The 15,005-nt window shown below is 45.0% G+C and overlaps 1 protein-coding gene across 1 annotated transcript in view; it reads left to right on the plus strand.

The window, feature by feature from the left end:
* LOC149349147 (cubilin-like) overlaps positions 1–15,005 on the plus strand; it is a 704,018-nt gene that overhangs the window by 627,447 nt on the left and 61,566 nt on the right. The window contains exon 7 of the mRNA XM_089575415.1: positions 6,032–6,213. Within this exon, the coding sequence (XP_089431541.1) occupies positions 6,032–6,213 (182 nt within the window). The remainder of the gene's footprint in view (positions 1–6,031; positions 6,214–15,005) is intronic.

Raw genomic sequence — 15,005 nt, forward strand, 5'->3', positions numbered from 1 at the left:
GGTTCGGCCACGGCTCACAAAGTTGCCGCGGTCGGAAAACGTGCGCGAAATGCGCCTCGAAGGATCATTCTGATCAATGTGACGCAGCCCCGCACTGAGCATTCTGATCAATGTGATGCAGCCCCTGCGTGGGCGCGGCGCACCGCACCAGGCTTCGGCACCCGTCCAGGTCACACGCAGTGAGCCTGTGGCGGGGCCATCCGCGCCCCAAGGCAGAGCAGCTAACGCTACTCCGCCAACTCCAAGTCAGGCTGCGCAGACCCCCGGGTCGGCGGGCCTCAAGACCTCTTCCCACAGGTCGAGGTCAAACTCGAACGTGAACGTGCCTTCTGCACGGTCGTCCAGCGCCTCCGCAGAGGTGATGGACACGACCCCGGGCAGCCCCGCGCCGTCCACGTCGGACGGTCGGCGGAGCTCCCTGGATCGATCAAAAAAAGACAGGCCCCGAGTCACGGGGCCATCAACAACTTGATTCACCTTTTCACCCTATAGACACACAAAATTAAGATGGCTGCAATGGAACTGTAGAGGACTTTTAAACAATTACAGTGACATAAAAGACATATTAGGAGCACACGCTCCCGTCGCCTTATGTCTACAAGAAACAAATTTAGGTCCCCCAAAAAATAACTTTCTTAAGAATTACACTGTTTTACGCCGCGATCGGGAGCAGACGAGCAGGCTGTCGGGAGGCGTAGCCATCATAGTGAAGAACGGTGTCCCGGCTCGAGAGCTTAATCTAAAAACAAGACTGGAAGCTGTCGCAGCCACTCTAGTTGCTCATAAAACCATTACAGTGTGCTCACTGTATATCGATCCGCACTTTAAGTTAACACTACATGACTTAGAGGATCTCTTAGAGCAGCTACCAGAGCCATACCTGGTAGTTGGAGATTTTAATGCACATTCATGGTTTTGGGGAAGCGAGAAACCTGACGCTAGAGGCCATCTCATAGAGGATTTTATTTTATGCAATGAGGTCTATTTACTGAACTCTAATAAACCCACATACTGCTCCCTAACCTCGGGGAAAATGAGTGTTTTAGATTTGTCTTTAATTCACCATCTGTTTGTAGCGATTTTAACTGGAGTGTTTTAGACAATCCATATGGAAGTGATCATTTCCCTGTCGTAATAAGTATCTCATCCTCGCCAACAGTCGTTCCCACAAAACCAAGGTGTTGGAAGCTGCATTTAGCTGACTGGCAACTTTTTAGAGCAGAAGCCATATTAGAGAAAATAGTTTTAGAAAATATTGACATCAATGAGATCAATGAAAAGTTCACGAATTGTATCTTAGCTGCCGCACATTTAGCTATTCCTCAATCCTCTGGAATAGTAAAACAAAATCACAAATACTGGCACACAAAAGAATGTAAAGATGTAAAAAAGAAACAAAACAAAGCCTGGGGCATTTTTCGGAGATATCCAACACATGAGAATTTCATAAACTTTAAAAAGGCAAGAGCAAAAGCTCGGTATATCCGTCGTAGTGCCGAGAAAGCATCGTGGCAAGCTTATGTCTCTTCTATAAACAGCTCAACGACAACAAAACAAATGTGGGAGCAGGTGCGGAAATTCACAGGACATTTTACTCCTTACACATTTCCAATGCTAATAACACCCGGTACTCAAACAACATTAGAAGAGCAGGCCAACATATTGGGTGAGCATTTTTCCACAGTTTCAAGCTCATCTAACTACATACACACACATTTCAAAAGCACAAAACAATAGTAGAAAAACAAAAACTTCCCTTCAGGACATGCATACATGAAGACTACAATCGGCTTATTACAATGCAGGAACAAAACACAGTACTAACATCCGGTAAAAAGACAGCACCAGGCCCAGACAATATACATTATGCCATGCTTGCTCACCTCTCTGAGACTTCCATAGAGGCTCTCCTAAAATTTTTCAATAAAATATGGATGAGTGGAGAAATCCCCCAAGCATGGAAAGAAGCAATCATAGTACCCCTCCTAAAACCTGACAAATCACCAACTAGTCCCACCAGTTACAGGCCAATAGCACTCACTAGCTGTATAGCAAAATCATTCGAAAGCATTCTAAACATCAGACTAACCTTTATACTTCAGTCCCGGCAACTTTTAGATATGCACCAATGCGGGTTTAAAAAGACATGTTCCACAACCGATCACCTTGTTCGCTTTAAGAACACAGTCCGAGAAGCGTTCATCCACAAGCAACACTGTCTCGGGGTCTTCTTCGACCTGGAGAAGGCTTACGATACCACGTGGAGGTTCGGTATCCTCCGTGACCTAGCGGACCTAGGTATCCGCGGCAGGATGCTGAGCTGTTTGAGCGACTTCCTAACCAACCGCACGTTCAGAGTCCGGCTAGGCGCAACCTTCTCCAACACTTTTATTCAAGAAACTGGCGTACCCCAGGGGTGCATCCTGAGCACGACCTTATTCATCATCAAAATGAACTCCATAGCAAAAGTAATCCCAAAATCCATAATGTACTCAGTTTACGTAGATGACCTCCAAATAGCATGCACGTCTTCCAGTATACCTACTTGTGAGCGACAGATACAAATAACAATAAATAAACTGGCTACCTGGGCAGATAGGAACGGATTTAGATTTTCTGCTCAGAAAACAGTAGCGGTTCTGTTCTCTTTGAGACGAGGCCTACAGGCCGACCCCACACTACATCTGAACCCCATTACCTGTCAAACAAGAGCATAAATTTCTAGGGGTAACATTCGATAAAAATCTCACTTTCTTGCCACATATAAACAGCTTAAAGGGAGGCTGAAATGGTTTTTTCAGAATTCGAGGTCATTCAAGAATTCGAATCTATCAAGCATCTAGATAAAGCATGAAAAGTATTTTTGCATTACCATTTAAAATGGTGTCATAATCATCGAATAAAACCAAAGCGATGTTTAGGCTTCTTCTCACTACGTTGGAGGAGTGCTCGTCGCTGTGCACTTCAGAGAAGGCTGAACGCCGACGAAGACTTTATTCGGCGATTACGCCACCATTTCAAAGGCTAGAGGAAAACGATTTGGCAGGCTCCACCAGCACATTTCGCACATTCGGCAACCTTAAACTCACCGAATTCTAAAATCGCTTCAGTAGCCCTTTAAAGAAAAAAGGTTCCCAGACCCTCAATGTATTGAAACTACTGTCAAGAAAACGCTGTGGGTCTGATAGGGCATGCCTGTTAAATATATATCGTTCTCTGGTTCGCTCTCAGTTAGACTATGGGTCCATAGTATATGGCTCAGCAAGACCGTCCTACATAAAACGACTGGATCCTATCCACAATCTTGGTTTAAGGTTGCCTTCCGGTGCTTACAGAACTTCACCAATAGCAAGTCTGTATGTGGAAATGAATGAACCTTCCTTAAAAGATCGAAGAACTGCACTAACTTGTACATATATCCTCAAAATCCTTTCTCAGCCCAAACATCTCAGACAACAACTGACAACAACTGCCCAAACAACTGACAACCCAAAGCGCAGGCGCTTTGGGTTGTCAGTTTAAAATTTCACCAGCGCTGCGACTAGGAACAAGAAACAGAGAAGGAAGACAAGGACAAGCGCTGTGTGAAGCCTATCACATTCACAAGAACAGCGACACGTGCGTTAGCACACCATCTGTAAACTTACATGAATGTGAAATTTTGTATCTAGATTCTTAACTTTCTTTTGCGTGCTTTTTGCGGGAAGCGCAGGCGCTTTGGGTTGTCAGTTGTGTGCATATAATCTGTGTTTTTTCAAATAAACTTTCAGTTAGTAGCGCTTGTCTTTGTCTTCCTTCTCTGTTTCTTGTTCCTAGTCGCAGCGCTGGTGAAATTTTAAAGATGTACCAACTAGCTCAAACCACCATTTTGCTCGGGTTGTCAGTTGTGTGCATATAATCTGTGTTTTTTCAAATAAACTTTCAGTTGTTAGTAGCGCTTGTCCTTGTCCTTCCTTCTCCGTTCTTGTTCCTCGTCGCAGCGCTGGTGAAGTTTTGAAGATGTACCAATTAGCTCAAACCACGATTTTGCTCCAAACACTCGTCGAGTTTTCACTTGTTTGGAAGTTTCTAAAGAAAGCCAATGTTTTTAATTTAATATAAAGTAACATCTATACATTTAATATAGCATCATATAACCTTGTGTTTGGCGCATGATAGCCATAGTTGCTTCTGCGCCATAAAACCCCATATAACTAACTAACTAACCTTTCTGTCTCTTCTTGTTAATTAACTATCTAATCGTTCACAGCTCGTTGTATTAGGTAAATATAGCAGTGGCCTGCAGCAGATTAAATCAGGTGTTCCTCAAGGATCTATACTTGCACCTGTTTTGTTTAATATATATGTCAATTATTTGAGCTCTGTCTGCAAACTGTGCCGCGTTTTTCAATACGCTGATGATACGCTCTTAGTTGCTAGACACAAGGACTATAAGATAACATTATTTTTTATTCAACACGACAGCGAGCTAGTTATGGAATGGTTCAGCAATTAATTAATGTTAACAATAAAACGACAAAATTAATATTTTTTCGCAATATTTGAAAAAGAATTCGTAATGATGTGTCTATTGGTTTTCACAGACCAAATTGTGCTCTTTGCAGATGTCCTCCAATGATGCCTGTGTCAACGGTCCAATAAGGAGTATTCTTCTATTCCGACATGTCTTGGAAGACCCATTTGTCTTTTGTCGGTTCTCAGTTCCGGAAAGTTGCGTTTTTGCTGCACTCTGTTAAGACCGTTTGCCCTATGTATAGTATAGTATATGCCTTAGCCTACAGTGTGTTACGCTATGGTATTTGCTGATTTTATTTCTGCTCTGCCTTTTGGCGAAAGAAGGCCAGCAGCATACTGAAATTCACCTTAAATAAGTATTTTATGGTAGGTCACGAGATGAAGATACTAGCGTTTTTGAACTTTTACATATGCCTGACTGTTCTCATCTATTTTCTGAGAAAGTAGTTTTTAAACACATCTGGGCGGATGACTTTTGTACACGATATGTTCCTGTTAAGGATCTGCGAAGTCGCGATCGTTTTCTCGTGCCTAGAGTGCGAAGCTGTTATGGCGAGCGTCTTCAAAAACATTATGTTGGTTCTATTTTTAACCGGTTACCCAAGGAAATATTTTCTGCTAATTCCAAAAAGATAGTGAAAGCTCGTCTTGTGAAATTAAGTTGTTATTTCCAGTATTCTGTTTTGAGGCTATGTTTTTCACATGTTTCTGTTTTCTGTCCATTTGTGTGTATTTTTTCGTTGGCTCCTTTCGAATCCATTTTTACTTCTCACATCCTTTGTTTTCTTTTCCGCCAATCTTTTCTTTTCTCTTTTTTGGTAACTTTTCTGCTTGGTGCATGATTTACATGCTGTTTGCTGCCGGGCACTGCCAATAAAGCCTTCTGAGGCTTTGGCAGGCCCGCCTTTGTAATAGAAGAGGAAATAAAATTTTATTATTATTATTATTATTATTATTATTAACCCGACATACCAGGCACATACATCACCGCAGCCTACCCTGAACTCTGCGCGCACGAACCTCTTTAGAAGCTCTTTCCCGCAGTACCGCTCAGCGGAATAGCTTGCCAGCTCATGTCTTTACCGTGCTTGATATTGAGAATTTTGAAGAGCGCGTGTTTCCTCTCATCTGTGGTAGTGTACTCTTGTTGTTTACATTTTTTTACTGGCATGTACCTTTACTGCTTGACGGTTCATTTTTGGTGTTTTTGTTATTCTCAAAATCCGCTTTTTCACGGAAATGTTTGTCTTAAGATTTGCCTGTCTGCGCCTCCCTTTTTCCCTTTTCACCTTTGTCGACTTTTATTCTAATACAATGCTGTTCTTCAAGCGAACCCTGTTACCCCTTATTGCCTGCATGTTCTTCGTGCGCATGTCTTATTCTTTGTGATTCGTTGAATTTTGACATACTGGCAATTGTTATCTCCTTGGCTGTTGGGGTATTGCCCACTCTGCTTGGCCCTCGGGACGCAGTGTTTTGTAAAGAAAGAAATATAAAAGATGCCGATTGTTTGCAGCCTGCGGTGGCCTGTATGAAGCAAGCGAAGGGTCGATCGTGTCGCCAGCTGACTTGGCCCAGGCAGACAACGGCCTCACCTGCCTCTGGACCATTCGCGTCAAGAGCAACTACCTGCCGAGAGTGGACTTTCGAGAGTTTGCATTCGGCGAGTCCGAAAACTGCTCCGCCGGATACATCGAGGTGGGCGCCTTGTTCTCTGTGCGGCGGCAACTGACCAGAGGCTTGTTTGAAGACTCCAAACCGCGTAAACAGCGAAAAAAAATAATGTATACCAGTGGCACCTTCTGCCGAAAGACACATACAATGGCTGGCGTTCGGGCCAAGAAGAAATGAAATCACAAACAAATACCTCGATGAGGCTGCATTGTGAGCACAATACCGTGGCTACGAGCATTTGACGGAAAGGCTCAGAGCCGTTTAATTCACTTTATTTTGTATTAGCCCAGCTGTTCTCTTCGCAGTTGGCATCAAGATTTTATTTACGAAAGGTTACTTGAGCGAGCACAGTCGCCTTACAGAAAACGCTATGCGAGCTTGTAATGTTCGGTACATTGCATGCAAGGCCTCCCAGCAAAGCTAGACTGCGGTTTTAATGCAGGGATGCATTTAACGCACAAGCACAACATTTACATGACATTGAGCTCAGTCGATGATAAAAAAAAAAATATAGGAAAAACACAAGCCGGTTAAATGCCCGAAACTAGGAAAGGACCTCAAGGAATGTAAATTTGCTGAGCAACAAGAAAAGGCCCAGTAAATACATGGCAGGGATGCAATCAAAGAACAGAAACAACCGAATCCCTGACTACATGGGGCTGGAAAGAGGCTCTAATGCATTAAAAACAGGAGCAAAAAAAGACATAGAAGACACTCATATATCTCGCAGGAGGCCTATCGGTAAAGTGAAAAATTAGCGGGGGGAAGGCTAGTAGGGGAGAGCCGCCATCACAGAGACGGGTGTTCCAGCGTCGCAGAAACTGCGCCTTCCCATAGGAATAAAGTCGGCCAGACATGTACTGTCAGAGGAGAAGCCGCAGGTTCTGCAATGCTGGATACATTGCCCTCGCTGGTTTGCTACGGGCCAGGCGGCACCAGCGCCACAACACGCACATCGTGCATGCAGATGCTACTTTCGCGAACAGACCACGAAGACGTCGGAGACGTGTTCCGACAGAACACACGCTATAAGTGAGGCGGCACAGATGCGTGCACCAGATCAATCAATCAATACATGACGCGAAGTATCCGTTGCACCGCAGTTAAGGCACAAATAATTCGAGGCAACATGCCACGAGTCAAGGCGCTCGCGTGTCGGAAGGGCGCCCCAGCTCCGTTGAAATTAGCGCACTCCAAGGGGCAAGCGGCTTGCAGCCCTCGAAGACCGTTTGGTCACCGCCGCTGGTCACTCGGTGCAAGTCACACGCACGCGATTAGCTCGCCAATAGACACTTTCAGTTGCTGCGTACGTGGCGACATTGCGTACGGAACGCTTACTACGTTCGGTACGCTGTAAAGGACACCCCCGTCACACTTATAGTTGGCCGCCGCGGTGGCTCAGCGGTTATGGTGCTCGGCTGCTGACCCGAAAGACGCGGGTTCGATCCCGGCCGCGGCGGCTAGAATTTCTTTGGAGGAGAAATTCTAGAGGCCCGTGTACTGTGCGATGTCAGTGCACGTTAAAGAACCCCAGGTGGTCGAAATTTCCGGAGCCCTCCACTACGGCGTCTCTCATAGCCTTAGTCGCTTTGGAACGTAAACCCCATAAAACCATAAAACCAATAGTTATAGTTGGCCGTAGCGCCGCAGAGCAGTCGCGTAGCGCGTCGTGTTGTGTCGCCATCTAGTGACAAACACTGAAAGCGCTAGCGCTCGGCTGAACATTTTTCAGTTTCTGACAATATGAATAGTATATTACTGTTTTCAATGGAAGAAAAAAGGTATAATGTTTAATGCAGTGCAAAAGTAGGCACATGACTAAAAAATTATTCGACAGGTGCGGTTGGTATGACGATAAACGTACACAACGTTAGTTAGGCTTAAAAGGTCAAAAATCGCCTCATTGTCTGAAAAACAAGGGACATTTGTCCCTAATATTTTGGCGTGTGGTTGAGAGTAGACAAAATAAAAGCTAACAGCACAGTTTAGAGCGAGCCATCGCGTTGAAGAAAGCAGCGGCGAAGTGAAATCGGTCCGAAGCGGGCGAGATGGTCGGCGCCGTGTTCTCTACGCAGCACGTAGCGTCCCGCGTTGCGTACGCTACGCTATGGTTTATAAGACAGTTTTAGCTGTGCGTCCGCAAAAGCTGTGCGTACGCTACGGGCGCACGTTACGCGCACTGCCACCCGTCCTGGCAACGAAAGATTTAGTTCGGAGTGCCTAGCGTAACGCCTGGGTAGCGTAGGATACAGTTGGTTTAGAAGAACGTCAATTTGGGCTAGATGGTGCATTATTTGAGACAGAAAAGGAAAACAGCGCTGAAAAAAGACGTACACAAGAAATACTGACACAGGACTTGCGCTAACTTCATCTGATTTTATTTACTGTAAAGCCAGCAAATATATAGAAAATTCAAGGCATGCGCAATAGAAACATCGGCACAACAGAATCAACAAAACCGTTCAAGATATGCTATCTCAGTCTTGAAAAGGCGGACCGAGGTATCACTCACGCAATCTAATCCCCTCTTCCTAATGTGGAATGCTTCCAAAAGCTCCCGCGCCTTCGTATCTCCACTCCTGCCCAGAATCTTTATCTCCCGAAGCCGTGGCTCACACTTCTAGCATTGCTGGCATCTTTTTTGCCCCGGCCCATGTTTGCCGCACGATTACACACGAAGCACTCAGCGCAGTGCTGCGAAAGATGTGCACCTCCTAGATTTGTTAGCGATCGTGCGTGCTCATCCGCGCGGTCATTAACGCACTGCCCCGTTTGGCCCACATAGGCTTTTCCGCAGGTCAGTGGTATTTCATACACCACACCTGTGCAGCACTTCACGTACTGCTTGCCATGCTTTTTGTTGCAGGAGCTCTTTTTATCTCTCCCAATGCGCGCGCATAGCTGGCCAAGCTTTCGTGGGGCAGAAAACACGACCCCCGATCAAAGAAAGCACTTCTCCCGTATAGCAGTGCTCACTCGAAGTTAATCAAGAGAGGTATTGCAATGAATTGCCTCAACGCAGCTTTGGAAAAATCTTATCCGAATCAAATGCAAGAAAGCGTTAATCTGCAAATAGAGCGACTGCGCATGTCAGGGTTTCCGGCAGATACTATAACATGAGTTGCGGAAAACTTGCTGCAAAAGAAGAAGAGAAAGTGCAAATTCATGCAAGTATCTCGAAAACGTTCCAACATCAGGTCTGCATATTCACTCCTGTCAAACACGGTAACCCAAGTCCAATCATATCGGTACCTTGGAATCACCATCTCCAGCAAATTAACCTGGTCGGAACACATCTTATACCTAGCATCTAGAGCATCAAAATCACTTGGCCTCATCCGAAGATCCCTGTAACCTAGCCCCTCGTTCTGTTCGAAAATTAGCATACGAAACATTCACCTGTACCATACTTGATTATGCAGCGGCTATATGGAATCCTCACCAAGCATACTTAATTAACACCTTAGAAGCTGTTCAAAACCGAGCAGCCCGTTTTATATCCTCAAATTACAATAGACACAGCAGTATCACCAGTATTAAATCTTCACTTAACATCCCGCCACTAGAGCTCCGACGGAAAATTGCACTACTCTGCCTCTTTCATAAGTTATATTACAATTTTCCTGATCTTCGTGACACATTATTACTATACTGTGCGATGTCAGTGCACGTTAAAGAACCCCAGCTGGTCGAAATTTCGGGAGCCCTCCACTACGGCGTCTCCATACCCTTAGTCGCTTTGGGACGTTAAACCCCATAAACCAACCAACCAACATTATTACTAGCTCCCATCAGAACATCGCGCCGCCTGTTTAACCTCCTCAGCATTCAACGTATACATAGATCGACCTTGGCATTTAATAGATCTTTTCTTCCAACTGCAATAGAAAATTGGAGCCTGCTACCCGACTACATTGTTAACGAGCGCGACGCTACCAAATTTCGACAGGCATTAATTAATCACTGTAATGAATAAAAGATACTTCTCAAACTTCATCCAGTTACACTTATTCTTTTCCTTGTTGTTGTTGTTGTTGTTACCGTCTAATTCAGCCTTGCGCCCTTCATTATTGATCAACGTTGTATTGTGATGTATCGTTTTTCATTTTATGTATTGCATTATGTTTTGTTGTATTAACGTATTATTCTCAGTTGCATTTGCTTTGCCCCCCCCCCTTATGTAATGCCTCAACAGAGGCCTTTAAGGGTAAAATAAATGATGATGATGATGATGATGAAAAAACAGGTCGATCAAGATCACGGGAAGCCCACTCAAGTGATACCGTACATTAATAAGGTATCCCACAACTTAAAGAAGATAGCAAGAAGATAAAATGTAGATGTGCTTTTCACAGCTCCAAGGAAGCTTTCAAAAATATGCCCAATGATGGTAAAAAAGAAAAAGCAGGTATGCGCAATCAAGCACCAACTTTGTTTCACACAGTGCAAAACTAACGTAGTTTATAGCATTCCCCTTACCTGTAATAGAGTATACATCGGACAAACAGGACGGTGTTTTAATGAAAGAGCTAGGGAGCACTACAATCTGGTCAAGGAAGGGAAGAGTGGGCATCTTGCCATACATTGTCGTGACTGCAAATGCAAACCCATATTTCGGAAAACCAAATTTCTTGGGGCGGGAAAGACCAAGTCGAAAGAGAGATTGTAGAGGCGATAAGCAGGCAGTCAATGTATCAGCGCACCATCTTTAGTTTTGCATGATAATGAAATAGCATTTTTGGAAAACTGATTGATTCCCACAAGATAATCAGTAGGACTGTACATAAGCTTCAATTTTTCAATAAACTATCAGTTGGAAGTGCAGCGCTCGTCCTGTCGTGTGTGTTCTCTCTGTCCCCGTTTCGTTCCTGCTGCGACAGATTTTTGTATTATGTATCAACACCAACTAGACCAAACTTCAGTACTTCTTCACGTCAACATAGCCAGCTGCAGATTCAGCTAAAAACTTAAACTCATCCCAATATTTGCGTAAACTTCGAATATTAATACTCACAACAGTGAAATAATGATCACAGCTGTATTCAAATTCTGTTTAAAATGTAATAAAATCGGGTAGTTCGAAGAAAGAAAGAGGCATAGTGGTTAAACAATGTTTTCCAGGTATGCTTGTTTACTGATTTGTACAAGAGACGCTGTCCTGTTTCATTTTCACGAAGATTTTTCCTCCCTTCACCCAACAAAACTGATAACCCTCCGCCTTTGCCTTCGTCCTTGCTTTCCAAAAGAGGTCACGGTTAGCCTTAGTCAAGTTATCATTGAAGAATTTCTTTCGAAAGGAGTAATCTTCGCGGAACTGCCTAGGCTTACCCCGAGCATGGAACCATTTTTGCTTCCAGAGAGCTGAAGTGAAACGCAGAAGGACAACTGGTGTGCCATCGCTTTCAAGCGATGAGCAGCTGCGATATCCTCAGATGAAAACTCAGCCAATTCCAGTTTAGATGCCAGTTGGATGAATGACTGTGTTAAGTTTTCATTGCTGATCTCAGGCAAACCATGAATTTCAAGATTCATTCTTCTGCAGTATGGTTCGATTTCATTTTGATTGACCTCTTGTTGTTCAGCTAAAGCTGTCTGAGTCAATACAGCTGCTTTCAAAGCTTCCAGTTCAGCATCTTGGGACAGTTGAAGTTTTTCACAATCGTGCTGCTGTTTCAGCACGGAATCGTACTTCTCAGATAGAAACGACACTGATCCTTCGAGCTCCCGAACAGAATTTGAAACCGCCGTGAGTTCTTCCTGCATCAGTAGGAGAGAATCAACTTTCTTGTGAAGAATCGGCAGCGATTCCAGACTTTTCCTGACTTCTCTAAGTTTTCCTGAATACCAGCGCAAACTTGGACGGGGACTGAAGGAAGACACATGGACGGGCGCTGACTTGCAACTGAAAATTTTATTGCTGGGACAGTGAAAATAAATGGGTGGGCACCAAACAATAAAGGAAAACTACACACTCATCATTCATACACACTTTATCATGATACTGAAGGAGCCATACGCTATATCACTTGTCGTAGTGTCGTACCAGCTCGCCCAAGCATCAGCTTTAACGTATTTTTTCTCTAAGTTCATCCAGCAATGAGGATTCCGATCTAACGTTTTCATCAGCAGACTCGGAAACACTGTTTATTCTCTTTTTGTTAGTACGGCAAGTTTTGCATACCCAAACTTCTCTATTGGCTGGACCCATGGTAGCAAACGGTTAGCGGCTGTTCCAGAGCATGACTGCCCGAGATGATACGAAAATTGGAAGTCTACACATAACATGAATTTTCCATCAGCAGGAAGAGGCTTTTGACAAGCAATGCAATTATTAGGATTCGCCATTGCGCAGGGCAACAACGAGACCGTCTAAAAAACACAAAGCAAAAATTAGACAACTACAGCAGAAACATGCCAACCAAACTAACAGCAGTCCGGGAAACTGTAAATAAGTCCTGCTGCAACAAACACAACCAGCGTCGCTCACCGGTAAAAAAGCACGAGATCCGGACAACCGCCGCGACCGACCTTGAAGCCGCACGCACGTGTTGACGCCTCGCAGAAGACCCCGAGTAGAGACTACTATGACGAGCAGGGGGCTCAACGGCAGCCAGCAGCACCGCACGCACGCACGCGCACCAACGTTAGCTGGGGAAGCTAACGGGGAAGGGAACGTTAGCTGGAACAACAACAACAATAATAATCATACTAATAAAAATATAAATGAAAGGAAACAATAATATAAAATGTAATTAAAAAATCAAATAGAAAATTGACAAAAAGATGACGTCATCAATCGGCGTAGTACGTCGTAATCGGAAATGTAATGCGCATGCGCGTGACGTCACCCATGACGTTATCACCACAGTAACAGGGGCAGCAACAGAGGCGGAAGTCATTTTCGCCTGATCGCACTTCAGTAACAGTAAAGGCCCCCCCCCCCCAGAAAATTTTTAGTGAGGTAAGTCACTTCATTCAATTTTTCCTGGGTAATCTTCTGGAGCAAGTGCGCTTGCTTCAACAATATGGCTGCAAGCACACTATTAATGTCTGGTCATTCTCCAGCACTATTCCCAGGCTCTTCTTTCTTGGCGCTTGATTTCATGTTTACTTTGGTCGGCGGCGCTATTGACTGTATTGAGGAAAATGTCTGTCTTCCATGCGTCCGAAAAAGCAGCCCTAATTTCACTGGGAACGCCCAAAGACATTTACAGCACTCCAACGCCAGTTATGCGCAGGAGGCAACTACGTCGAAACCCGCAATAACGAAATCGCCGGGGACAGCAAAAAAATTCGCTTTCGCGAGAATTTCGTTGCCGCGAAAATGAGACAGAAAAGATAGAAAACAGCCCGCAAAAAGAAAATTTATTGCCAAAAGTCAGTCAGCTTAGTTTGCCGAGCCTTGCCTTGCAGCAACTTCATGGTTCTATTCTCACACTGCAAGAAGTGATCCATTGCCACGTCGTCGTCGTGTGCGCCTAAGAACGACCGGATCGTGTCAAAGGCGTCCAACACATTCCTCGGGTTCGGGTTTACCGTCTCTCCATGTTGTGGACCTTGGTCCTCGGTGTCGTCAGTTTCGCACACGCTGCTGATGATAGCCTCATCGGTCATTTCTTCATGGACAACTACGTCGTCACCGCCTTGTCAACGTCCGGGAACGCCGGAGCCGTCACTGTTTTATGCTGTGCTCGAGCACCATTCTCAAGCGCACCGAGAATGGCTGCCTTGCTTTTCAAAACTGTCGACAGCGAGCTGCACGCAATCCCGTACTCGTCGGCGATATCCATTTTTTTCCTGCCTTTTTCTGCTTGAGCAATGATGGCAGCCTTCTCTTGCAAGACAAAAATCTTCGTTTTTTGGCTGGCGGAGACATCTCAAACGCAAACGTGCCGACTGCTGCTCATACACACCGCCACCGCACACAACGAACACATGTGCACCGCTCGCGGGCCTAAAAGTCATGGAGGAAGATGCTAAAAGTGCAGCGCCGATGATCTAGTTTCGCCCCCTGATGGTGTCGCTGCGAGGCTGCCTTCCCTGAATATCGCCTCCGAGGTAAACAACCACGCGGAACCGATCACAGAGGACACGCGCTGTGCCGGTATGGTGGCTAGCACCGGCTCAAGGTGGCTAAAGTTTTTAAAGTCGTTCCGGCTGCAAGGTTGCCAGGCGCCAACACTCTCGCTGCAGCCACGCAAGTGTGCTATTGCAGTTTGCTCAATTTGAGTGCTTTTTTGACGCTGTTATTCATAATATGGGAGACAGTACGCGGACCGACGTTGCAGCAAATTTCGTTATCGTGGGATTGCGGTACGAAAATGTTTCGTTACCGAGAGATACGAAATACATTGGCCCCTATGGGCATTTGCCGGGAATTCGGAAACATTTCGTTGCGGCGAGAATTTCGTATTCTCGAGATTTCGCTATCGCGGGTTTCGAGTTAGCTCGTTTTCTGGGCGTGGAAATCTTGGCTCACTTCACTTCCCTTTAATACCTTGAAGACACTCGTTAGAGGGTATTACATAAGGGGTGGGGCGCACAGAAATGAAAAACAGAATGAGCAACAGATTCATTCATTCATTCATTCATTCATTCATTCATTCATTCATTCATTCATTCATTCATTCATTCATTCATTCATTCAGAATTTATTTAAGACAACGAAAAGGTTGTCCAGGGTGACGTGGCAAAAGGCATACTTTGCCTGACGAGGCCACACAACCCGCCGCGGTGGCTCAGTGGTAAGGCGCTCGTCTACCGAGCCGGAGTACCCGGGTTCGAACCCGACCGCGGCGGCCGCGTTTCGATGGAGG

The sequence above is a fragment of the Amblyomma mixtum genome, chromosome 3 (assembly GCF_055824585.1).
Source record: "Amblyomma mixtum isolate Tamu chromosome 3, ASM5582458v1, whole genome shotgun sequence".
Classification (NCBI taxonomy): domain Eukaryota; kingdom Metazoa; phylum Arthropoda; class Arachnida; order Ixodida; family Ixodidae; genus Amblyomma; species Amblyomma mixtum.